The following is a 27,626-nucleotide window of genomic DNA, read 5'->3' as shown; positions in this document are numbered from 1 at the left end:
ACTGGCACTGAGTGCACAGCAGTGGTTACCGCACAAAGCAGTATCCAACGAGTCGCAATGTCGGTCAGTATCAAGCAAACAAACAATACATAAAGGGATATATTTTACCAATATTTCGTTTCACTTCCGTAAGTATGAAATATGACAATGCCATGCAGATATTCATAATATTAGTAAATTGGTAATAGAAAGTGTATAGGCCTACCTCTGCCATGATATGCTAGAAAGCGCTGTATTTGAGCATATCTCTCCGTATCCGGCCAAATCGATTATTCGGACGTCCGTCGGTCCCGACGTGGCCGGATATTCGAGGTCCTACTGTGCATTGATTATTGATTGATTGATTGATTGATTGATTGATAGATAGATAGATAGATAGATTGATTGATTGATTGATTGAGTGAGTGAGTGAGTGAGTGAGTGAGTGAGTGAGTGAGGTGATTGATTGATTGATTGATTGATTGATCGATCGATCGATCGATTGATTGATTGATTGATTGATTGATTATAGTGATAGGTTGATTGATTTATCGATTTTATTACATTGAGCAGAAGCTTTTTTAATCCATTTTTATCCATTTTAAATCCATTTTTATTAATACTATCAACTTTTTCCTCATATTATCTTTCAACACCACCGCTTTTTTCAAATACAATGGAATTAACACTGTTCAATTTTAGAATGTAGAAAATCTTATTTGATGCAAGTGAAATTCGCGCTTCCCGAAGAAGGCCCTATATCTATCTGGTTAATGATAAAAGAACCATTGCGTTCCAACGAGTTCCCCTTGCCCTCCAATCCCTCACCACCCTAATTGGACCTGACTTTCATCCTCTACCACTTCTCTTAAATATTGACAAACTTCTCGAAGAGTGCTTTTCTCTTCTTTTTTATTTATTTCATTTTTTTGAAGGCCACACCACTCACATCACATATCGCGAGACATAAACCAATATTTATCTTGCAGAGTGCGCGAGCGAGGGGGGTATTTGCAGAGTGTGGCAGGGGAAGATGAACGGTCGAGGCTGATGCGAGGCGAAAGGCACTCGTTTGTTTTACGACGCTCGGAGAGAACCGGTGAAACAGCTCTGAGCGCTTGATCCCTCGCCAGTCTCGCACTTTCCCCCGCGCAGTTCGGTCATCATCATCATCATCCCACAGGGCTAAGCAGACGACAGACTTCGCGCGAACGGGGCACAACCGAACACGGCGCGCTTTGTATTTTTGTTAAACTACCTCTCAACATTATACAAAAAAAGAACAGAAATCAACGCCCATAATGCGAGGAACAGCGTAGTGGAAATCATCTTGTAGTCCTTTGGAAGTAGTACACCTTCACACTAAATCCGATCTTTTGTCCGTCACAATACCTGTGAGTGTTATTGCTGTTTTTGAAGCACTAAGGAGAAAAATAAAATAAAACAAAAAGCAAGGTAAAAACAAACGGAGAAAGTCACGGCAGCTGCTTCAATGGTTCTCATGGTTCGTCTTTTGTGACTCAGCTCGTTTGCTGCTTTTTTTTTTCCTCTGGGATTTTTCAGTTATCCAACTTTTTACCCCAGAATTTCGTGTGGATTTTCCCGAGCTACGAGGGGACAAAATGCTGCCTGGTAATTCCTGCAGTCATAAGTACAGCAGAGCTGGGGGCTCTCAAGGGGCGTCCCTTACCCGGAGAAGCTTGGGAATACAGCTTGCATGGATGCTATTTCTGCTGCAAGTCGTGCTCGTTACCGGCCAGGTGTCGTATACTGCAGGTTACACAAGAAGCAGGACGAGGTAAGATCCGAGGCGGGTGACAAAATAATGTTATCATAGAGAGAATGTCTGATGTGTTTGCAAACAATATGTGTGAGCAATTGTCTTCTCATTTTGTTGCATTAGTACGTGCCAACTCAAGACAAGCCTGTAACGTTGGCTACACACTGATTAACAGCTATGGGCATGTGCCTCACTTTAGATCCTTGTAGTCATGACAACGAGGTATTGCTACATCATGATCACGGTATGATGTAGATGTCAATCATTCGTTGTGATGTAATTCAGACCATTGCCCCGTCAGATTGGCATCTGTTTATTGTCTCATTTTTTAATGATCGAAGATGTGATTATGTCGGACGTTGAGAAGCAATCATCTTTTTAAAGAAAAAAAAAGAGAGAAACTGAAAAGCTCCGTCAAGTCTGTGACTTTAATCTCTTTGAGGAGAGTATGGGATTTAGGAAGATATTCATCTGATCCATACTGTCACAAGATTTTTTGCAAAAGAAACAATTTTTAGACTTTATTCATGAAACAAAAATAAACAAAAAACAAAAAGAACAAAACAAAGCAAAATGCAAATTAAACAAAATACGTATCGCAGGTACATGGAAGAATAAAAAGACGTGTCGCTGATAATGGATCAAGAGGAATCGCACTAACACGAGGAGAGGAAAGATATGGTCTCCTCGTTTCTATATCTTCTTTCTGTAATCTATACGGTTTTTTTTATTTTTTTTCTCCTTTTTTTTATTTCGTATAGGGCCTAGCTATTAAAGTGAAAAGTGAAGCAACATCATATTTTGACATTTTGACAACATATTTGTACCTTTTATTTTACATTTCTCACGTGGAACTATTCTTTCAGGGCCATCAGACTCACAATAATTACTATAACTATGCAGTATATGAGGTGCGGTAGTTCTATGATAGTTTTTGGCCAAAGAAGGTATAGAGCACATGCTATCACTCTTGTCATTCTTGCATTTTCTTTTTTTTTCTTTTTTTTTATAGTTTTGAAAACAACGTAGAATTGAAAAAGACGCTAAAGAAAAAAAACCCACAGCCGAGCACTTCCTTCCTTATGTTTGGGAGGTTGATCTTAATCTTAACACTTTTTAAAGGTTTTAAAAAGTGACCGAGGATGTTCGCTGGTCAGCAATAGGAATCTGAACTCTCGCAACTTTTCTGTAGCTATGTGTTGGCAGTTGCTTTTTAGTACATTACATAATATCCGTCGCTTTTGCACACTTTCTCCTTTGGCTGGCCTTCTCTTTTTAGGTCGACACGATGGTCATGTCTCGTTTTTAGAGATTCCAAAGAGAAAATTATCCAAGTGACAAGTGCCCTTGCGTATTGTATTTGGCGGAAAGCAAAATATCACATATTTTGACGGCGGTGCGTAATATCACGTATACGATGGAATCGACTCACAGACTGTACTCCTAAGTTGCTAGTTTTATAGTTTTATGGTTTACTGCGGATATAAAGAGTACATATTTAGAGGAATCGATGTTCCTCAAAAAAGTTACACGTAGGTTTTCTCCGATGTGTTTAATTGTGTAAATTCTCATTACAAGTTTATTTTCATTTGGATATCATGCATGATTTGGATATATCATTTGGATATGTTTCAAACTTTCAATATGTACTTATATGATCTGTTTTATATTATTTCGTTAAGATTCAGTGATCATTTATTGTGAGATAGCAAGGCAAAATGACGAGAAGGGAGAAAGGAGGGAGAAAAAAATCTCGGAATTATTTCTACACTTTAAAAAGTATCATTTTTACACTTATACACGTCACAACGCTGTTTCCCAGAGAGCAAGTCGCGTTGTTCTGTAGCTTTCTTAAAATGACAGGCCACACCAAAGTCATACCAAGAATTGACAAATTATTGAGAAAACAACTTGGATCTCCAGGATTCTGAACTCTTCGACTCCACTTCAACAAAGTCAGAAGTTCAGACATACGGACTTAACCATGAACTCTGTGTGAACTCTGGTTATTATTGCAGTCGCATGCATGTTATGTACGCAGTCTATTATATTTTGACATTTTACAGTCTGTTCACGTGCAAGTCTGTTCTTCTTGAGAGTGTATATAGCAAAGGACGGGCTTTCATTTATTTACCAGGCCTACACGGGGGGAGACTCGGAGCAGTTAGGAATGTCGGGTAAATCCCGGTGTTTTGATTGAAGAAGAGAAAGTATTCATACACACAGCTAGGAGGAAAATATGTTCGAGATATGTTCTCCGCTCAGAGGAGAGGTTTTCTGTCCAAGGAGGTACGATATAGGCCTATAACGTGTAGGCTCACCTATATAGTACCCCCTCGGAGCCTCCTTGATATTATGACCAGAGAATGAAAGAGATAATTTCTCTACCACTCCGGTTTGACCAAGGAGGTACTAGTGACTAGCTGGGCGACTCCTTGGTTAGACGAACCATGGAGCTATAGTTATCTACCTTTGAGGTGCGATATCTCCCTGAATGGAGGCGACCGTAGTGAAGGAGGTGCACTCAATCCTAAAATTAGTTTAAAGGGATGTTCACCCCTCAACAGTATAATCTGTAGATTCATTGAATGAAAAGAAAGAGATATATCAATCTGCATATTTGTATGTCATTGTAAAACTCAAATCTTGTCCGATGTGTTCATCCTTGGACAAGATTTTTTTTTTTTTTTTTGAGCTCACGTTGTCCCCCTTGATCCAAGTGTAAAAATTTGTACCTGGCAGTGTCGGGGTAGTGATAAAGGTATATGACCCTCTAGGAGAGCAGTGTTAGCATTGAAGAGGTTTTCATAGGTTAGTGATTAGACCTATTATCAGTTAGATTTGGACAATGTGTTAAAGGGTGATGAATACATGCAGTTTTTGCTGAATGTGCCGTCATCGCTAGTTAAAGAGAATAGAACAATTTATATTACAATATCGCAACGATACAAAAGGAAATGGAAAGAACATTCAAAACAATTTCATTTCTTAATGAAAAGTAACCATTCATTCGAGTTGGAATTGGACTAATAAGGTTGATTTTTTTTCCCTCTGGCATCCAAAGGGGGTAAATCAAAGTGGTCTTTTGATTTGCCAGAGGAAAAAAAAAAATATGTGGAACTTACCATTCGTTTTTATTGTTGTAGTATCATGACTTCACGAACTGTTGTAGCCTTTCGATCCAATGATAACGGCACATTGATGTAGCGAAAAGTCTAATAATATTCACATCTTTCGAATGAATCGATCGATTTTACTCAAACTTCACAACATTTCATCTTCTTGTTGTTGTTGTTGTTCTTCTTCTTTTGCAGTATTTTTTGCATTTACTGAATGTACATGATATCTGACGATAAAAAGATTTCCCCTTAATAGATTGTGCGCACATCAAATGGCATACATTTATATCCCAGATTTTTAACTTCCCTTTAACGAGCCGTACGTGTTTATTTTTTTTCAACTGATTTATAGGGTTGGTTCATATACCTACGAGTCGGTCACAGAAAACGGTGTCTTCACAGTAGGAAGAGGGTGGAAGATGATTACTTATGTATTTCCTGTACTGTCAATATGATTTACACGTCAACATTTCTTCCCGATTATCCGAGAGGATTTCCTCCCATATCAATTATTAGTATATCTAGCTCGTAAACCTTGGGTGTGACCTCTCATTCAGTGGTTTCTACCTGTGACCATATAGGCCCCTACATTACATTCCCGCCTCCTTAAAAACCTAAATGTTTTGATTGTATACAATACGGGCAAATTTCCTGAAGTTTATGATACAGATAGCATCATGCTAACCTCATGTAGGCCTATAGATAATGTGAACGTAATTTGACCGACAGACTAACTCTTTGTCTCGTGAAATTTGGTTAGAGTTCAGTCACGCAATGTGGGCACATTCATTCTATCATAAATCTCAGATTCCAATAATTTATAGATATGACTTTTTTCAGAGAGAACAGATGCATGATTATAGAACGCTTCGGGGTACCGTAAACGACGGGATGTATTCGGATCGAGGTTCTGTGTGATAAAATAACCTGAAAATGTCGTTTAAGTGGAATTCTTACCTTCACGTGCAATAACGAGAGGAAGCCAATGGCGCAGCGTGGGACGAGTGGACATAATTTTCATTTCCGTTGACATTGATGGACCCCGAGATAATCGGTCGATAGTTTTGATGGGTTAAGATAATTATATATTAACGTGTGGGATGTCATATTTCTCGCAATGAGCAGAATTGTGACGGAGACTGGTATGGGAACAGTGAAAGGACGAGAAATGGCGATCTATTTGGGGCAGTCATTTGAACACAAAATAGCCTACCTTTAATCATTCAGACATCAAATTCAAAATACTCTGTGTTTATTGAGGAAATAATTAGGTTTTGAAGTAAACACAAATGAAAACGTATAAAAAGAGAAGTTCAGGACCAAACTCCGGGGTTTCCTTTCAGTCGGTTAGAAGCTATTATCACCAAGGTAACGAGTTATTATAGGCGCTATAACACAACAATAATAGTTCCTCAACTAACTAATGGCAGTTTGACTATGAAGTCATGCAACCAGGGCCCCGTTTTATCAAAAGATAAAATCGATTTTAAATGTCCTTACCACACAGGCTGCCATAGACTTACAGTTGAAATCAACTATATAATCAATTTTAACTCTTCATAAAACAGGGCCCAGGCCTAGGTTTCCCGCTTGTCATAAAGTTTGGCATCAATCAATAGATAGAGAGACCCGGATGTTCTTTTAAAGTGCAAAGTGTGTCTGGCAAATGTTGCATGTTCTTACTTTTAAAATTTGATAGCAGTATCGATTGATGACATCATACCTTATGACAATATGCGTGACAAGCGTAGGAAGACGAGGCTTAGGTTCCGTTGTGTGATTGGATTTATTGAAATTAACCAACTATGATGCATGATTCTTTGCCATTCGTGAATGAATCATGGGAGATCACCTTTGGACCTACGGCCGCATTCCTAGCTGATGAAGAGTGTGGAATTTGCAATGTAATTGGATTGAGTGGCAAGAGCTGATCTGTAATGATGGGGAACAAACAATTTTCCCTCTTTCATGGCTCTTTGAAGAACTACAGTAGAGTATCATCAGGCGAGGATCCTTGCACGAGGTTGTTCACTGGGAACGATCGTATATGTTGTGAAATGTTGGGGGTACAGTATAAATTCGCCTACGTGTACGTGCAAACACCTACCTTCCAGGTCAGCAGACATTCGCATTAGTCATTTATCGGTTTCCCGCTCCAAATATAGAGGTTTCGTAAGAGTCGTGGCATGTGTACCTGACAGCCTTGGACTAATTAAGTGCCAGTGTGATACCCGGAAGACCCCGTGTAGCATCTGCAATAAACTCCTAATTTCTGTGCTCGCACGTTGTTGGTAGTGGCCTAATTCTGCGAGTTGTCCCAATTCCCGCCCAAGTTCAGCTGAAGAAGTCTAAGTGGAACTGTCTATATACCTAAGACGCCAAGTAGGACCTATAGCGCTATAGCCTATATTTGGTTCAAGTAGACTCCTAGGGTGAAAGTTTAATCAGAAATCAGTGTTTGGTTTTTATTTTCCAAATTAAATCCTTGGGGCGTCTACCAGTCGCCAATATGATGATTTTTCTTTCATTTGTTCTAGAATAAAGTCTGACATCATTGTGCCCACAATTCCGGAAGGTGAGGAAAAGTTTACCAATGTCCATATCCCACTTACTTTATTTGTCTTTTTCACACGAGTATTGTTAAAATGTTCAAATTCTTGTCATTGAAGCGAGTCGGGACGGAGGAACTGTTGATGATAGGAAAACGTGCACCCTCTCTCTGATATCATGGAGCTAACGTAGCTCCATGCCGATATACAGCACTTACACCACGTCTACTAGCCATTTTTCTTTACTGTTTCATTGAGCAGTATATTATCATCACATCAGGTGCCACTTTATAGGCCTACCCCAAATTGACAATGCACATGCAATACCGTATAATGCAATGATGCTACAAAAGGTCAACAGAATTAAGCATTTCCGTAATTCAGGTCGCAGTCCGTGTCGGCATTGATGATGCCCAAGATATGACCTTAGCAATAAAAGAACGGAGTTTTATTGTGAAACTTTACAGACGTATACTTTCCTATCTAACGACAATGGTGTATACCTTGATCTACTATACATTTGCCCTTTTTTTTTCGTTCGATCTCACGAATCTGAATCAAAGATCGTTCAGATATGTGGTTGATCAAAAGTTGAGCTATAACTATGCCAGTTTCTCAGTGTCGTACTGCGACCGATTGCGTTTCATTTAGTCGATATGGGTCCAACAAGGCTAATGTGTGAAACTAACTTTCGCACGGAGGGGCCCGTAGAGCTTGCAAACACCATCCGGGTCTTTAATTAAGCATTCCCGGATGTTGAAGTGCATACATCAATCAAGCTGATCATACCAACCTGAGCGCTTGAGTAACTCCAGCACGAATTTTTTTTTTTAATCATTTTGTATTTCCTAATTATCATTTCTCGCGCTTGATTTCTCCAGAGTTTTCTCTCTGATAAATAAGACGAAGTGAAATGAAATACGAAGGGGGTAGTGCAGGAGACCAGAAAGTCATATATAGCAAATTCATAATGATTTTCTCCCGCAGTGTTCAAAAGAAGTTCAACGAAAATGTGCGGTGTTGGCTTCCGTTTGATTGTCTGCCGTCTCACTCGAAGCCAGTATCGACTTTATCTGCACTATCTATCGGTGGGGGGTCTCTCTCCCCTTCTCTCAATACACACTTTTTTCACTACTCACTACACACTTTTTTTTCTCTTTTCTTTTTTTTTTTTCCCCATGACCGATTTTCATCAAACTTGGCAGGTAGCATCCCTAGGGGGTTAGGAACTCCATTTGTTAAAATGGGCACCATGCCCCACCCAGGGGGCCCCCAGGGGGGCCCAAACCCCCCCAAAATTAAGGAATCTGTAAAAATCTTCTTCTCTAGAACCAGAAGTGATAGAGCTAAGTTAATACTATGAGTTAGTACATTGATGACTGTAGTATCAAGTTTGTTCATGGCAGAATCAGGGGTGCCCCCCTTGGGACCCAGGGGAGGGGGGTGGGGAAGGGTTCTAATGGGGCCTAAATTGTACATTTTCATCTTCTTCTTGAGAACTCCATGACCCATTTTCACCAAACTTGGCAGGTAGCATCCCTAGGGGGTTAGGAACTCCATTTGTTAAAATGGGCACCATGACCCACCCAGGGGGCCCCCAGGGGGCCCAAACCCCCCAAAATTAAGGAATCCGCAAAAATCTTCTTCTCTAGAACCAGAAGTGATAGAGCTAGGTTAATACTATGAGTTAGCACATTGATGACTGTAGTTTCAAGTTTGTTCATGGCAGAATCAGGGGTGCCCCCCTTGGGACCCGGGGGGGGGGGGGGATTAGGAGGGGTCCTAATGGGGCCTAAATTGTACATTTTTATCTTCTTCTTGAGAACCCCATGACCCATTTTCACCAAACTTGGCAGGTAGCATCCCTAGGGGGTTAGGATCTCAATTTGTTAAAATGGGCACCATGCCCCGCCCAGGGGGCCCCCAGGGGGCCCAAACCCCCCAAATGAAGGAATCTTTAAAAATCTTCTCTAGAATCAGAAGTTATAGAGCTGAGATAATACTATGAGTGAGTACATTAATGACTGTAGTTTCAAGTTTGTTCATAGGAGATCCAGGGGTGCCCCTCTTGGGGGTAGGGGGGGGGGGTGGTTGGAAGGGTCCAAATGGGGGCCTGAATTGTACATTTTCATCTTCTTCCTGAAAACCTCATAATGGATTTTTGTCAAACTTGGAATTTTGGTAGAGCTGTGAATAATTTAGATTAGTGACTGCGTGAAAGGTGAACTTGCGATACTCAGGTGAGCGCTAGACCCGCGGGTCTCTTGTTTTGGATATGCTTGTTATTGTACAATGTATATAATGATGTATCCTATGTGATTTTATCAGGCACGGACCAGCTGAAGAACAGCCATTGGCTGAAGCAGGTTCCGTGCTAAAATAAAATAAACTGAACTGAACTGAACACACACACACACACACACACACACACACACACACACGCACACGCACACACACACAGACACACACGCGCGCGCGCACACACACACACTCATTGTATCGCTTTATTTTGTCTCCTGCAATTTCAATACCTCACAGTTCACTGAATAATATTGTCCGTAATAGGTCTCCCTTTAAAAGTACCACTAGTTTTCAGTCCCACGTGTTCAGTGGAACTTTAAGTTGAACTTGACTGTTTGCTATCCTCGGCGTCTATTGAACCTTTGGCTCATCATGCACTCCATTACAGTTATAGATTTATCTCGAGTAGATCATTCGATTAGAATCGATTTTTGGAATTCCCCGCAGGCGACAGCGGGCAATTGCGGTCTCACCCAGTCAATCCGTCTGACACATTACCACCATGTCAAGGGCAAAACTGTCCGCAATGATGACTTTGTTAGGAGTTCTGTTACCCTACAAACAATTAAAACAAAGAAAGAAGAGAGAGGGAGAAAAAAAGTTTTCTTCTGCCGTTTGTTAATTTTTGTTTTTGTTTTTTTCCCCCTCGATGATCGCCTTGCGGTTTAAGGCGAGTCCAGTGAATCACAATTCCCGCTCCCAAACCGTGTCATTCGGTAAATTGGCCAGGCCATCAGCGCATCTTCAGTAGACTGTTTTTAAAGCAAACATCTATCCAGACACGCGCACACACATACACACACTCTCACCTTCACAAAATGACCACGTGCACACACTGACACAGTCACACATCATCTCAAACCACACCTTCACAAGAATTTGATGAGTAATCTGTTGCACTGTTTTCGAGCCTTTGGGGAAATACTTGTTTGATTTTAAAACCTTTTGAAATAAATAATTGTACAGATAGATATCATATTCTAATTATTGTCTACGTTTTCATCTTTAGGGTGTCTTCCGCGTCAAGCATTACTAGTCTTGTGTCAAAACTGTCCCGCAGTTGTCCCTCATATCAATATCCTATTAAAAACAATACGTTTTGCCGTCTTGCTATATCATCTTGATTTGTATGTGTGAATGAACACAATGGTACGAAATTGACTTTTCCTTATTATCATAATAAAATGACTCACAAATCATATACGAAGCTTTCAAAGCGATTACTCATGCTATGCCTTATTTCGTTCTGTTATAGGCCTGTTGGGTCAGCTTGAACTGAAATTCGATAAACTCTGCTTTCTTGACGGGAACCCTGGGTAGGGGTGAAGATTTTCTGTATTTATAGACGTTTATGTGTACATTCTACTTCCATTTTGCCCTTATACTGAGTATTCCCTTCCCCACCCCACCCCCTCTCTCTCTCTCTCTCTCTGTGACACACACACACACACACACGCACACACACACACACACACGCACACACACACACACACGCACACACACACACACACACACACACGCACACACACACACACACACACACACACACACATACATACATGTACCCCACTAGCTTATACAAAACCTTTCCAAACTGCGCAGTGATCCGTCCGGTCCTTTAAAGATTATGAGACAATCACTCCTCAACCAATCAGATTAACCCCCTTTCCAGCACTGCGTAATCGTTTTTGGCGGGAAAGGAGATGACTTCATAATAATGTTAAAGTGAGCAGAACTAAAGTCATCGTTGCCGAAATTCGCAGCCAGGGAATACGAATTCGTGAGCCATAATAATGATGGCAGTCAGAAAAGGGAAGATGGTTTCTTGTTAACTTTACCATCGCACGAAGATGAACGCTTTTGACATGCAATTGTTATTACTTTTATTGTTTGTGTTTGTTTGTTTGTTTGCTTGCCTGCTTGCTTGCTTGTTTCTTAAAAGTCCAATATTGTGAATTTCGAAGACTCGGCGGTAGTGAATTACAAATGACGGGTCGAAGCGAGGTGGCGAATCGATTTTGAATGGATGTTTGTTTCCATTTTCCAGCGATGGAATTGCAATGACATCAAAATAATGGGAGTGGTCATGAGATGATAAACCTTTCAAGATGATGAACTTTATGATGAATAGGTCATGAGCTCCAAACTACTTCGTTGACGATACCGCCACAGCTGATGTTAACGTCCATTCCTTTGAATGCAAATTAGCAGTCTCCGGTGGTGTCAAACCAGCAACCAAGAATCATTTTCCCCTCCTGAACATGGCGTTCACTCTGCAATTAAAACTCTATAGTAGCAGTTTTGAACGAATGTAACCGGTCACTTCAAGATTCAAATATCCTCTAAGGCTTTGTACAGGGCCCCGTCTGGTGGATAACAACTTTTCTTTTTATCGGGATTTTGCCTTTTTGCGTTTGGCTCCGAGCCAACGACAGTGTATTTACACTATCACTGTTTGAAGACCTCAACGTCGATCTTCATCTTAATTCATTTTCTGTAACATCTGTTTCTTTTCAAGGCTGGAGAATGCCGAAACACATACACACATAACACTCATCATATGCACACACACACACACACACACACACACACACACACACACACACACACACACTGAGACGCACACACGCACAAGCATGTTAGAACACATGCATGCACTCATCATTATACATTGTTGTAATCATGCATACTATATACACACGTCAGAACACACGAGTAACTATGGTAACAGTGAGTAATTGTGTAGGCTCACCTATCCAGTAACCACTGCCCTCCCATGAAAATGACGCCTTCAGCTTTTGGGTGTTTTGACAGCTCCCGTCATTGGGAGGAAAGCGTCCATGAAAAGTTGGCAATCGTCTGTTGACACTTTCTCCGTCATAATGATTTAAAGGATGAGGTAACGTAATTCAGAGGAAAATCGGAATCAAATCGCTTTTATCGCGTAGCTTGATATACGTCCGCTGAAAAATATCAAATTCAAATTAAAACAAAACAGACAAACACTCAAGCAAACAACCACAAAACAACAAAACAGAGAACACGTCTTCGGGTCTTCAATTATAACTTTGATAGCACTTGAAAGAAAAATAAGATCGAAGTCTTTCTGTAAACTTTGGTTCTCATAAATGTTTAGGTCTATATAAATGGTTTGTTAGTGTGCGAAATCTCTTGATTTCATAACCCGTAACTTTCGGAAGTAGATGACAGATTCCGCCAGGATACAGTAGCTTTCTTAAGAAAATTGTGAATATCCGTTGTTTTGTATACTCAAAGCTCATGGCGTCCTCCAAGCAATATGCTTTGGAGACGGTAGTTATCACATGTAAAGTGTGTAATGATCTATGAAAACGGTTATAGTTCATTATTCCGAAGGTTAGTTAATCAGAAAACGAAACAAGTTTGTAATTCCGAAGGTTCGTAAGTAGCTACGCACCTTCTTTTTTTTTTTTTTTCATTTTCGGATTAACGAACCTTCGGGATAACGCAACATATTATGTTCGGATTAACGAACCCGATTTCTCTTCCTTTTTTTGCGATGAACGAACATCTAGTTTAAGCGAATTCGCAAGTATTGAAAATAAAGAACCTTCGGAACATCTAACTTTATTTCATTTCAACGTCATGTATAAAGGTGTACCGTTTAAAGAGGCATATACAACGTACGCTTTCGCTCTTACAAAGGTAAACCTTAACAGCTCTTTATAGACTCTGGATTATCTAGTACATTCTAAACAATAATCATATATGTGCAGCATACTACGTTGACCAAAAAAAAAGGAAAAAAGAAAGAAATGTTCATGGGGGCAGATATGAATGGAATTGCTAAATTCCGTTGGGTTGTTGACAACTGCCAAGTATATTATTGTAAATGCGATATTATTGCTAAAATTGGAAGAGCTTTAAATATCGATGGTTGATTGTTGATACGTGTAAACACCTTTAACGAGTTGGCTGAAGTAAACCGTTCGATTTAGTGAGCAAGGGAAACTGGATATTATTAGGTTTTTGTCATTCATCTTTCGATGTTGTATTGCACCGTTTCGTGTGTCATTAATTATTTTTTGTAAGGAAGTGGGAGGCGATGTTTCCATATATATACGTTGCCGCAGGAATTAGGCGCATGGCATTAGTTCAAATTATTTCCAAACGGGAAGAGGTAGATATTTCCACAATTTGTCGCAGATCCCTGGCTTAAATAATATGCCAATATCTGACGGGGAGGGTGTCCGTCCTTTTTTGGGAGAACATAAGGAAAAGAAAAGACAAAGGAACGTACTTAGATTAGTGGAGTGCGAGAGGATTTTCACCTAATAATAAACAAACTTTCAAGAAGTCATCTGTTGAAAATCCACTTACTCTTCTGAGATTAAAAGATCTTTGCCCCCCCCCCTTCCATAGCTTTTCACAAGTCGCATGTCTATGATCAATCAATGCAGCATGTATGAAATAAAGGAAAAGGGGATAAACAGAGAGGATACAAATCATGTTGTGTTCAACATGGTTTATTGATTTCCAGACATATATACAGTTCGGTTGAAAACTGGCTTTGGTAGTCCGAAACATTAACTTTTTAACCGAGATTTTAGGTCCTGCTCACTAGGGCCCCGCGAGCAGGATGTCAGGAATGGAAATGGTGAATCATCTTTAGTCTTCAAACCGAGGCACTGTCAATACGGAGTGACCCAATTAATTTGAAGCCTATTATCGTTTCTTTATCGACGTCAATCAGCGAGGCAATGACGGCTCGTTCATTAGCCGAGGAGAGGATAGTCAAAAAATGGCGGGATGAAAACAGGAAGTCAGTTACTGCCTTTCCTTCAACACCTCTCCCCGACAGATCACAGAATAGGATGACGAGCTATTGTAAACCGTGCTGGGTTGTTCGTGAATGTGATTGTGGAGGAAAATCAAATTCACTATGTCGGTGTAGCTTAATCCATACCTGGACACTTTTTTTTTTCGTGTCCACGAACGAGCTAACTGACTCGGGGAGGTAAAAGTTATTAAAAGTGGGGAGGGGTGTGGGGAAAGAAAGTGAAAATTACTTCGTTGACGCATCGCAATGTTCTTTTCAATTTCCATCTGTCTCAGCGTGGATGGAAATGAAATCTGACAAGTCCCTAACTCCTGGTAATTTGAATCAAATAAGATCTTGTCCTAGACGTTACCAGGGGAACAACGATGACTTATTCGAAGCATCAATTTTGCCCGATGAATAACATCTGACCTGGTGGGCAATGACATACTTTGAAGACATAACCTGTGGCTAAGAATTGGTTTTTGTTCATTGCGTCAGCGTGATCTCATTAAATAAAATAATGTAAGCGGGAGGCGAACGATCAGGAAACTCCTTGCTTAACCCTTTCGGTGTCAGGGACTTTGGATTGTCTGCATAAGGCTAGCTGTGGGGCTTTCTGCACTCAAAGCATAAGCGATGCCATGGCACAAGACATCCTGGGTTCGACATATGCCGGGGCGCGTACACCTCTGGACGAGATGCATCAACCAGCCTTCCGTGTCCCTCTCCACATGAGTGTACGAACATGGTACGAATAAGTGTATAACTGAGCATTGGCAATGGTGATAATGACAGTTCTCAGTAGGACATCAGTGCCGAGGTTACTCGCGACGAATCAACGTAGCATCGTATCATCTCAATTATCTTCGTCATTTTATGACAATAATGATAATCATCATCATCATCGTTATCATCCATGTGTTAAATCGTTGGTTGGCGTTGTTTATTTTAACCTCTATAATGGGACATTAGAGATTATAAAATCAGTTTTATCACCGGCTTGGCAACAATCCATTACATGTCAGTAATCTCTGATCAGTGGTAGGATGCAAAGCACCAATCACGGAGAATCAAGGACTACTAGTTTAAAGTCGACATTGCCTATCATTCTGCCATGGGCATATTAATCTCAAAGTCCTTGACATGATTATGAACTTCACCCCTCCTCTTTCTCCAGCCTTAAATGCTGGCAGCGTATGCCCTCTGCCTTCCTTTTTCTTTTCGCTTTTTTTACGAACTCCTCTGTCTTTCCATCTTTACATATCTTTCCATCTATCCATCTATTCATTGTAGATGGATCCATCTATCTATCTTTAATCTTTCTTTCCATATATTCAGCTTTTATATGGCTACCTAGTCGGGGGGGGGGGTGCTGCTGAATCCTGCTTATTGAGTACTCAGTAAAGGGAGCCAGTGTCGTAAAATGGAGTCAAAATAAGGGGCTTTTTTTCAAATCATCCGCAATATATTTATGTCTGTTTTTAACTTTCTTTTCCTAATCAAGGATGTATCTATCCGACTCATTTATCCATTTAAATGTTTACTTTTGTATCTATTTCCTGATACATGTACCCATCTTTTCATCCGTCCGTATGCATTCATCGTTTGATACCATCCATCCATCTATATCAGTCTAGATTATAATAATTCCTATCGTCATTTCTGCCCATGCGCAATTTTGTATCTAGGGATATCTGTCCATGTCGTTCTAGGATACGTCTATCTCTCAATCGATTCTTGGGTCTCTTAACACAAGCTTGTCTTCTTCGATATCATTCTCTTTTTTATCTTTCGTGACGAAGAAACAACTGGACGGGGGTCAGTCATCATAATTAAATCAGTAGCTCTGTGAATCACTGACTGGACTAGACTAGTCTAACCAGTCGTTATTTCTCATGAGGGTGAGACTGACTAACACAAAATGAAGAAATTTTTTCACTAACGGACTGGAATAAATCTTTACTTATACGCCGAGGAAGCACCGTTCATGAAGGAGAATTGCTCACTGGAAATATACTAAAAGCAGGTGGACTTAGGTGCATGAAAAGTTCAGTCCGTAGCTTAATGCCAGTGAATAACCTCAACATTCTTTCACGATCAGCTTTATGTGAGCGAAACTAAAGTCATCATCATCAACTCGAGTGACATTAAAGGGACTCATGTGATCATAGGCGAAGGGTATGTTTATTATATAAAGTATAGAAAAGTAGATACAGCTCATCCCATTAATAGAGTTAGATGTAGATGGATAGATTGAGTGAGATAGACGAGTTGGGGGGGGGGGGAGAATATGAATTAGTTACAGTCTTATAGGTTGTTCTCTTTTTCATATTTTGCATAATAGTTCAATGCTCGACCCACATGTGCCCATGGGCGGAGTGCCAGCGCAATTAGGGGAAACTCAAACCGCGTGAGGCACACTATGATTTTAACCACATCTCAGTGGGTTTGGTTTATAATTAGCCCTCGCAGCAAAAACTGCAGAGTTCAAATGGAAAGCACCCAAAACAGAGCTACAATGTATTTTTGGTTAAGAAAACTATGAATTGGTTATAATTGTTCGTCATCTCATGCAGCCAGCAGCACGAAATAACCGCATGCCCTGAACACTCTGATCTGCTTTGAGATAGCGTTCATGCTGGCACAAAATCGACATTGTATAGGGGGCATTGGTACCTAAGGCTATCTGTGCGAGTTATAGGCTGTGAGAATGTGTGTGTATGCGTGACTTTTTTTTTTTTCATTTTCCGTCAAAATGAGAATAATACCCCAATGGTTCGAAATCATTTCAACATGTTTCATCTTGCATTATCCATCAAGGAAGGAAAAAAGCGTTATTGCATGTGAATCTCATTCTGTTGTCGCAAAACCCTGATGAATTCATAGAACACCGATTTTCTGATCCGGTATCGTCATTTTCCAGACTCTGAGCTTTGTAGAGAGATATAAGTTATCCCACTGTATTTCCTAAACCTATATATCACAGAAACGAAGAAAAAAAAATCCAACGAGGTGTAGATAACATCATTCGTTGTCATGATATCCAAGTTATACATGATTTGTAATGATATAACAATGAAGGTTGGTAAAGGTGTGATGTCATAGTGGGAGCTTTGGCAAATGTTGTTCTTATATGAAAACCAATGCCAATTTGCGCAAAGGTTATTCCTTACGTATAGAAACATGCAAAATCTATATTACACAAATGTTATTTTCAAACGCAAACAGAGAAAAACTGACCTGAAATGAATATAATTTAGTATTGGAAAATGAGCAAAGAAAATAGGATTCCATCAGGATTCGAATGCGAGACCGCCGGATTGCCAGCCCGGTGCTCTACCGACTGAGCTATAGAAAGCCCTAGTTCAGTGTTTGTCCCAGAAACCCCAAATTCTCAATGCTCGGATGGTCAGAAGCTATAGCAGTGTTTGTGTGTGACACACACGCACACACTTAAACCTGGCATAAACCCGAAGGATAATTCAACTTCGGGATAAATGCGAGGGATCACCGAAGTGATGCAGCTTTTTCAGTATGTAACAAACGCAAACAGAGGAAAACTAACCAGAAATGAATATGATTTATTATTGGGAAAATGAGCATAGAAAATGGAATCCCATTTTCTTTGCTCATTTTTCCAATAATAAATTTTATTTTCGTCATTTTAGTGTAAAACTCTCCAAGTTTATTTGATAAAAAAGATACTGTCACACGTAGGCTACTGCAGTACAATAAAGCTCGAGCTTGGAATCGTTATTTTTCTTTTTTATTTTTTTTTTTTATGCCGAGATCTATCCAGTGCAGGATTGGCAATTTTCCCTCATGTGGAGACTGCGAGGATGGTTTCTTCACTTTGACAACCACGAGGATCTCTCTCGCATTTCAAAACAATGATACTGACCTTCCTTCCGACGCCATGCACTTTCTCGTCTCGATGTTGACATACGTCCTTGTAGGAAGTGGGGTATATATATATATATATATATATATATATATATATATATATCATGCATACATATATTCGCATGCAGCAAAATCGCTTAGTGTTACAGCATGACCCATTTTGGGGTAGCATATGATATGTTCGGTATTACATCCGTACAGGAGATCCCTATAATTCGGAGCTAACGGTTTGACCGATATTTTGCAGTCGAGTCCATATTTTCAGTACATGATATTCTAAAAGAAAGAAAAAAAAGAGGGGGAAGAAAGACCGTGACATAAACTTTCATCTCACACGGCACTGTGGGGGGGGGGGGGGGGGGAGGGCTGGAACAAAATGCAAATTGAACATACTCGGGGGAGAACGTAGTCTCCTATTACTCTAGTATCAAACCAACACTTTATTTCAAAGTAATAACTTTTACATATAGGTCAGGGCGGGAAAATAGAATGTTGGTTTTGTAGCCTCAAAATCATACGGAATAGCCAGGAACTCAATTCAACAGTCTGAGCCACCCGAACATCTCGTCAGATTCCATTTCGGACAAGTACATTCCTCTAAAAAGTGACATTTTGGGACTTTTCTCACTCGTTCTGACTGCTCGGCAAGATGGTCAACACCAGGGCAAAACCACCTACGGTACCTGACAAAAAACAGGCCGGGATCGCTGGGGAAACAGACAGTGACTCGAGCACCTCTCCATCAGATCACAAGCCCGTGAGCAACCAACCAGAACCCAACACAAAGATGGACATTTGAGACCATTGTGGAAGCCATTATCAGGGCATTCACGGACAAAGGACTGGTTGAAAATCGCCTCGCCCCTGCCCTAGGACCGGTGTTAGCGCCAGCGCTACACGACTGTTTCATGTTGGAATTGGAGAAAAGGGATGCCCAAATCAAACATCTGGAAAACAAATTGTCTGACGCCGAAGCTCGTGTAGAAGAACTGGAACAATATTCCAGGCGGAACTGCTTGGTCATCCACGGGATTAAAGAAAATCCACAGGAGAACACTGACACCTTACTCTGTCAACTTGCGAAGGACCAACTGGAAGTGGAAATCCAACCACAGGATATCGACAGATCCCACAGGATCGGCGAGAGGGGCAGACTTGATAGGAAAGGTCATGCTCTTCCTCGTCCCATCATAGCCAAGTTTGCCACGTACGGTCCCAGATCTCGAGTCTATGCCGCCAGATCGAAGCTGAAATCAACCCGCATCTTCATCCACGAGAACCTAACCAGTGACAGACAGAAATTGCTGAGGAAAGTGAGAGCAAAATACCCCCCACCCACAAACAAGGTATGGACACAAGACGGCAGAATCAAGATCAAAACTACACACAACCTCTACACAATAGCGACACAAAATGACTGGACGGAACACTGCAAACGAACTCGAGAACGATGAGTTGTCAGGGACGCTCACCAGCCATCATGATGTAAACAAACATGGCCCGTATGTATGTTATTCGAACTTGTGAACTTTTGAACTCGAACGTTCGTTCGTTTTTCCTCTGCCTTGTACTCTGCTCGATTGTGTTACTATTCTTTGCCGTCATTACTTGTATTACGTAATGTGTGTGCATGTGTATGTGTGTAATGTAGTTTATCATGAAGTGTAACATCTGTCTCAACTCTGTGAGAGCCTTTCAAAAGAAACGTACCTGTGTAGTATGTAGATCGCCCTGTCATGAAACCTGCTGTACATCTAGTATGCATTCGCCCTTACCTTGTAATTCCTGGATTTGTTTCCAGTGCACTGCAAACGAGCTACCTTTCAATCAAATCCTCGATGATGATGAATTTCAAAGAACAATTTACACGTTTTTCAATTACTCTAGTCATTATTGCTCTTCACGACTTGATTCTTTTGCTTTTGATGTATTTGGCATGAATGAAGAGGAAGGTTGGTCTGCCGATAACTTAGAAAATCCTTGTAATTACTATTTCAATGATACTTTTGATAGAAAGTTTAATCATTGTGGAGATAAACAGGCATTTTCTGTTTTTCATCTTAATTCGCAGAGTTTGTTTGCTAAATTTCACTCCATTTTTGATTTTATTGACAGTTTAAGTCACAAATTTTCAGTTTATGCCTTTTCTGAAACATGGTTTAATTCTAATGTACCGTCTATGTATAATATGAAGGGCTACTCCTTTGTACATAAACCACGTGAACATCGGAGAGGTGGAGGAGTTTGTTTATACGTTGATGAGAGATTCACTTTTCAAGTGAGAGATGACTTGTCGTTTTCAAACGAATCTGTAGATACAATGTTCGTTGAGATCGAAATGGAAAACAAGAACATCATAGTAGGTGTGGTTTACAAGGCGCCCAACTCAGATGCACAAGCTTTCAATGGAATGCTGGAGAATTCTGTAGCAAGTATTGCCAGAGAGAACAAGTTGTGTTATATTGCAGGTGATTTTAACTTTGATATTCTGAAGCACTCCATTAATTCATGTACAAATGATTTTCTTAGCATTATGTATACACATGGCTTGTTGCCCTTAATAACAAAGCCTACCCGAGTGACATCCTCATCATTTACATGTATTGATAATATATTTACAAATGTCTTGGACAAGTCCATTACTCCTGGTATCATATTTTCAGATATATCTGATCACCTACCTATTTTTCAAGTCACAACTTTTGATTCGACTGATATGAAACTGGACAAGAGCCGTCAGTACTTTGAACCTCAAAGCTTTGCAAATAATCTGAATTACTCAGATCTTATCCAAGACCTTTGTTCTATTAGTTGGTCCTGTGTTGATTCTTGTAACGATGTAAATATGTCATATAATGTTTTTCTTCAAACTTTGGGACAAATTTGTAACAAACATGTGTTGAAATCAGCCCCAAAAGTTAAATGTAAGAAAACAATTGCAAGAAAACCTTGGGTAACGAAAGGCATTCTGAAATCCATAAACAGGAAACAGAGATTATTTCATGCATATATTAACACCCCTTCTAGTAAAAACAAGCTGACATATCAGCGGTATAGAAATAAGTTAAATAGTATAATACGTGCTTCAAAGCGAACATATTTCACAAACTTAATCATGAGAAATAAAACCAACCTGTGTAAGACTTGGAAGATTGTTAATGAAATTTTGGGAAGATGTAATATATCCAAGCTCCCAAATTCTGTTGAAGTGCTCGGAAAAAAGATTGAAGATGACAAAGAAATTGCTAATGAGTTCAATAAGTATTTCTCTGATATTGGTGTTTCTGTTGGTAACAATGTTGACACTGGTAAAAAATGTTTCACTGGTTTTTTGAACTCTAAAATTTCTGAATCTGCCTTTTTCATGCCTACTGACGAGTCAGAAATAATTGAGATTACAAAAAGTCTGAAAAGTTCAGCTTCCTGTGGACATGATGGATTAAGTTCTACATTTATTAAGAGAATTATTCACTTCATTGCTCAGCCATTGTGCCATGTTTTCAACCTTTCACTTTACTCAGGCATAGTTCCAGACTCCCTTAAGCTAGCTAAAGTTATTCCGGTTTTTAAAAAGAACGAAAAACATCTCATAGAAAATTATAGACCAATCTCACTCCTCCCTACTCTCTCTAAAATCCTCGAGCGTATTATGCACAAAAGATTGTACAAGTACCTGTCAGAAAAGAACGTATTGATTAAAGAACAGTTTGGATTCCGACCATCTTGCTCTACTGAAACAGCCCTTTTACATGTCGTTGAGCAGATTACAGCTGCTCTAGAGAGAAAAGAAATTCCTTTGGCCATTTACGTCGACTTGTCCAAAGCATTCGATTCATTAGACCATGGTATTCTGCTACACAAATTAGAACACTACGGCATTCGTGGCGTACTCCTTCAATGGTTCGAAAGCTATCTCAGTTGTCGAAGTCAATATACTAGTTTTAAGGGCACCAACTCAGACATTCTACCCATAACATGTGGAGTACCACAAGGGAGCATATTGGGACCACTTTTGTTTTTGGTGTACGTGAATGACATCATCAATGCATCCAATCTACTTCGTTTTGTACTGTATGCGGACGACGTAAGCATTTTGGCTTCTCATTCTGACAAAACAATATTGAACAAAATGACGAACGATGAACTGCAAAAAGTCTGTGATTGGTTTAAAGCTAACAGATTACAAATGAATGCAAGTAAAACAAAATATATGATATTTCAGTCCTCCGGAATGAAGCTGTCACATGATGATATGATGATATACGCAGATGGTAATGCTATTTCCAGAGTTGACTCAATTAATTTTCTTGGGGTTATTATAGATGAGAGATTATCCTGGAAAAATCACATCAATCACATCCATGGCAAGATCAGTGTATCCATTGGAATGATTTATAAGCTACGCGTGATATTACCAAGGAAAACCCTTTTAATGTTACACAACGCCCTTGTCTTGCCTTACGTAGATTACTGCAATTTGGTTTGGTCTGGAGCCACTGAGCGTGACTTAAATCGTCTTACCGTTCTTCAGAAAAAAGCTATTCGATTGTGTACAAACTCTCATTATCTCGCTCACACTCCTCCTCTTTTCAAAGACGTAGGCTGCTTATCCCTTAAAGATAGGATCTTTTATAGAACGAGTATTTTTATGTTTAAATATGTACATTCGGTATTGCCGTGTATTTTTGATGATTATTTTAAAACGCATTCTATGAGTCATAATTTTAATACACGTTACAAACAAAATTTTGTCTTGCCATTATGCCGATCTAAGATGAAATGTAGGAACTCGGTGCAATATAAAGGTGCAAAAATATGGAATTCATTGGAATATAATCTTAAGTGCATTATGAGTTTAAATCATTTTAAGTTGAAATTGAAACAACATCTTTTTGAATCTTATGATTAATTACGTTTTATCAAGGTATTGGAACATTATACATTCATGACGTTTTGTTTTGTGTTGTATTTATGTACTTTTTGTTTTGATGTGTATTTTTTGTGTCTATCATTGAGTATCTAGTATCTAGTGTTATTATGTAACATTTTGTATTTTTGTATTTTCATGCCAATCTGTTTCTTAATGTACTTCTGTATAGGGAATCACAATCTTCAAGCCAATGGCTTTTTCGTGGTTTTCCTCGACGTTTGATTATTGTACAAATATTGGCTGTATTGCTTTTATGAAATCAATAAATTGAATTGAATTGAATTGAATTGAATTCTAGTAACAGGGAGGTTACTAAGTGTGACCATGCATTAGACAGCCAAAAAAAAATAAGGCTCCAGATTTTAAATGTAGGTCACATGTTGGAAGACGAGATTCTCGTCTTTAAAATGATGTTCAACTCATCAAGCATGAATGTTTCTAACCAACTGAAATAAGTGGTAAAATATCTATGTGTTATCTTATGCACACTGTCATGTGTTTTGTGGGTTCGAAAAATTGTTTCGAGAGTAAACCATCTACAGTTATAGTTCACTGAGAAAAATAGGGATATCTCCTTTATATATTTTAGGCTTTATTTCGAAATTTTTATACGGTGATCTTTTGTGATACAACTGACCTATACATATTATTATGCATCACATGTGATAACTGGGAACATTTTTTTATCACTGCTCCCAATGTTAAACAGTACCTTTAAAGTATGTAATATATGTATGACAGGGAGAGCGAGAGACAGACAGACCGACAGACAAACAGAGCAAAAAGAAGATGAAGAGGCAGACGAAGAAGAAGGAGAAATAGAGAAGAAAATACGACCTTCTTCTTTATCGTTTTTTGCTGTCCTTTGTCGCGAAGATAGGAAGGTGATGATAATTAATTTTGACGCCTGTTGTCAGTCAGTGATTGGATTACCCCCTTCCACTCGGAAACCCCATAGATAGAGCCTGTAGTAGAGGGAAGGGGGAGATCAAAGTACTTCTTCTCCTTCTTGAAACGCCATGTAAATAGGGCGGGATGTGCTGCAGCCAGGAAGGGGATAGGGTTATATAGGGAAACTGTTGGCCCCTCCCTCAATAGCAATAACATGGTGTTTCGAAGTGAGATTTCACCCTATGTTAAACTTTTCTTTGACAGAGAGAATAAATCAAACAACGGAATTGCTAAAGGCTTTTATTAAAATCTATAAGTCTAAAATGAAGCCTAAAGGGACTTCTAACGTGAGTTCTGCTGTAGATCTTATAGTCCATTCCAACATGGTTTGAAAATGCATTTTGCTCATGCAAGACTTCCATAGTATGCTGTAAAAATGATGAACTTGAATTGACTTCCAACATGGAGTGGTTAAATTTTGCGTCCTCAGTGGTCCTTCTCGGGCAAGTCTGGAATCCACAGTGCACGCGATGAGGGATTCACAAAAATTTATGCGACTTTTTACAGATAATTTGAGGTGCGCAGAAATCTCCCTAAGATGATAACATCCTTTTGGGTCCAAAGGTGTTTATGATCAATATCCATTTCCTTCCGTTGTTTGCAGTGACTTGACAGGCCCTGGTCCAAACTGCTTCGCGTATACTTTCCGTTGACATCATGCCAGTTTGTTCATTACTTTTCTGGCGTCGGCAGATTGTCTAGTGGTTAAAAACATGATAAACATATTCAGATCTGCTTGCAGTTAAGATCCACCGTCTCATCTATTCCCGTTTCCGCAACCTTTGCCCAATTGTCCCTCTGATCAGTGATTGAATGTTCAACATGAATCGTCCTCCATATCGGGGATTTTCAACAGGTCTTTTCCGGTGACATGGTGAGGCACGGCGACGCCGGAGACTGTTCAACATTTCCCTATTCCATCAGATACTGCTCGACTCGCTTCCCCCGGCCATCTCCCCTCGGGAGAGGGTTCCGGGTTGACGAGTGTTCAAGGCTACGCCTCCCTCCTTCGCCAGTCACATTCACGAAGTAAAGCTTGCCTCCTTCTCCCCCTCCCCCCCCCCAGTTCCTTCCCCCCCCCCCCATCACACACTAAACCTTGAGGGGGGAACAGGAGCTTGAAGTTCATGTTGAAACGTCATGATGAACACTCCTATTGAGGTGCCTACACAACCCTAATTCAGACATTCGACCGACTTGAATGCTAAGGCGTTCAATAATCGTTAAACTCCTGGAACAGGCCATTCAACACTCGTTGATTCAAACGGAGCGACAGCTTGGCAGTGAACATTGATGAAAATCAACGCTGACCAAGCAGCAACCAAAGCGAAGTCCATTTGCCTGGATGTCAGCCACGCCTAACGTCTCCCAGGACCTGATAGTGATAATGAAGTCTTTGGAACCCTGGATACACATACTCCTGTGGCGATGAACCTCATATGAACTTTGACGTTACAATTTGATTGCACAACTGCACAACTGCATTTCGTTGTAGAGAGGTCTTTGGCCTGAAAGTAACATATTTTGAAGATGTCGTCAGTGGAAGTGTTATTTGCAGCTGGACAAGATTATGTTGCATTGACCCGGAAACGTGTCCGAGAGAAACACCGTCTTCAAACTCCTTCCATCTGCACACAATAATAGTACGAGGTAACATCATACTTTTGTGAAAGTGTTGATGTGTATCAGTTTGACAAGGCAGCATTGAAGAGGCTCTTCCGACTCCTCTTGGGACTTCTTTCTGATTCAGTCAGACTTGTCACGCAAACCATGACCGCTGATCTTAACACAAAACAAAACAGACAAAACAAAATTAAACTTTTTAGCTAAAACTAAATAACATGGATCCTGGACGAATTCTTTAGATTATATTATCTACCTTCTGTTCTGTTCCTTCTTCTCGTCCCTTGGAATCGCCGCGTTCCTGCAACGTCCTGAGCTAGACCGCAGAAACCAAACAATTTACTGATCTCTTTAACCTGCTCAATCCCGTTCAGTTCAATGACATTCATTTCCAGCAGACTAGATACATAAAGTACAAAATATAATCCGATCAATTTGAACGTGCAAGGGGCAAAATCTCCTTTGCTGGAAGATGGCTGAAGTATTTCGTTGCAAAATGCCGCACATTCCGTGGTCAAGACATCTGAATGTGGATTTTTCTTTTCCTGTGCAATGAAGGTGACAAAGAAGTCGTTTCATCAGATACCTTATGAGATGACCTATCGCCAATAGGGGAACCCCCACTCGGTCCATTTCTCTCTCTTTCTTGGGTCTTAATACGAGCTATAAGCTTCTCTTAGGCCAACTGGCTCTGGTAGGATGACTTCGGCACGGCAGAGAGTTGGGTATACACGTAAGACCTTCCTGTTTATATGAAGTTGTTTTTATCAAGTAGGCCTACACATTAAATTCACCATCACATCACTAGTGTGAAAGCTTTAAAGCACACATACACCTACACGCACACACACCCCGGCACGTATTCATTTCATAAATGTATTATGTCAATCGGCATGGATAAAGTTTTTTGAGAAGCAAGGTGGGATTTTTTATCTATTTATATGATTTATTGATTTCAGCTATTGACATACAAAAATAATTCATTTCTAATTATGGTATACGAATTCTTCAAAGAGTGGGCCTTTTCTCGTATAGTCAGCGCTTTTCCCGCACTTGCCCAACCAATCCTCCAAACCAATCAACTTACAAAACAAAACAGAACAAAGCACAACATAGAAACTCACGTGACTTTATGAGATTTTATGCTAGAGCTTCATTCGCGCGAGTTTCCCTTTCAATCATTATAGGGCCTACTGCACATTACACCTCCAACCCTCACTGCTTACAGGTCAACAATTATTTTACTCTCATTGACTGTTTGTGGTTTTGATTTGTCTTGTTTCGTGTTAATGTGGCTATATTAATTTATGTTGTCATTAGTGATTGATCAGTGTTGTCATTGAAACAGACGCCTTCGAAGGCGAAGATAATGAGTGATAAAGTGGAGATGGAGTAGCTGTGTAATACTTTCTAAAATGTCTGGTCTTCCCCATTATTGGGGGCTTGATCTGTTAAAATCATCATGAGGAGATTCTCCGATGAGAAGCGCAACTGTACAGCGTTTATTTATAGCAAAGATTTGCTGGTTTCATATAAGTAAATTACCGTCGTTTACTGGCCGTGATTGTACAGTGCCCCCTTGCCTGTCCGCTTGCCTCGCCAGCCATATCCGCAGAGGAAACCCAACGCGCCTGCAGGGCGGGCCGCTCTGTGACCCTAGAGTCATGAGTGTTTACATCTCACCACCGTC

At 40.0% G+C, this 27,626-nt stretch overlaps 1 protein-coding gene across 1 annotated transcript in view; it reads left to right on the top strand.

Annotated features, from left to right (window-relative positions):
* Positions 1–1,129: 1,129 nt before the first annotated feature.
* The window catches only part of LOC139712800 (uncharacterized), an 89,660-nt gene continuing 63,163 nt past the window's right edge, over positions 1,130–27,626 (top strand). Inside the window, exon 1 of the mRNA XM_071624592.1 lies at positions 1,130–1,777. Within this exon, the coding sequence (XP_071480693.1) occupies positions 1,602–1,777 (176 nt within the window). The 5' untranslated portion in view covers positions 1,130–1,601. The remainder of the gene's footprint in view (positions 1,778–27,626) is intronic.

This window comes from Diadema antillarum, unplaced genomic scaffold (genome assembly GCF_040938485.1).
Source record: "Diadema antillarum isolate AM-2024a unplaced genomic scaffold, OU_Dant_1.0 seq00001860_RagTag, whole genome shotgun sequence".
In the NCBI taxonomy this organism is placed as follows: domain Eukaryota; kingdom Metazoa; phylum Echinodermata; class Echinoidea; order Diadematoida; family Diadematidae; genus Diadema; species Diadema antillarum.
This window is presented reverse-complemented; position numbering and strand designations above follow the sequence as displayed.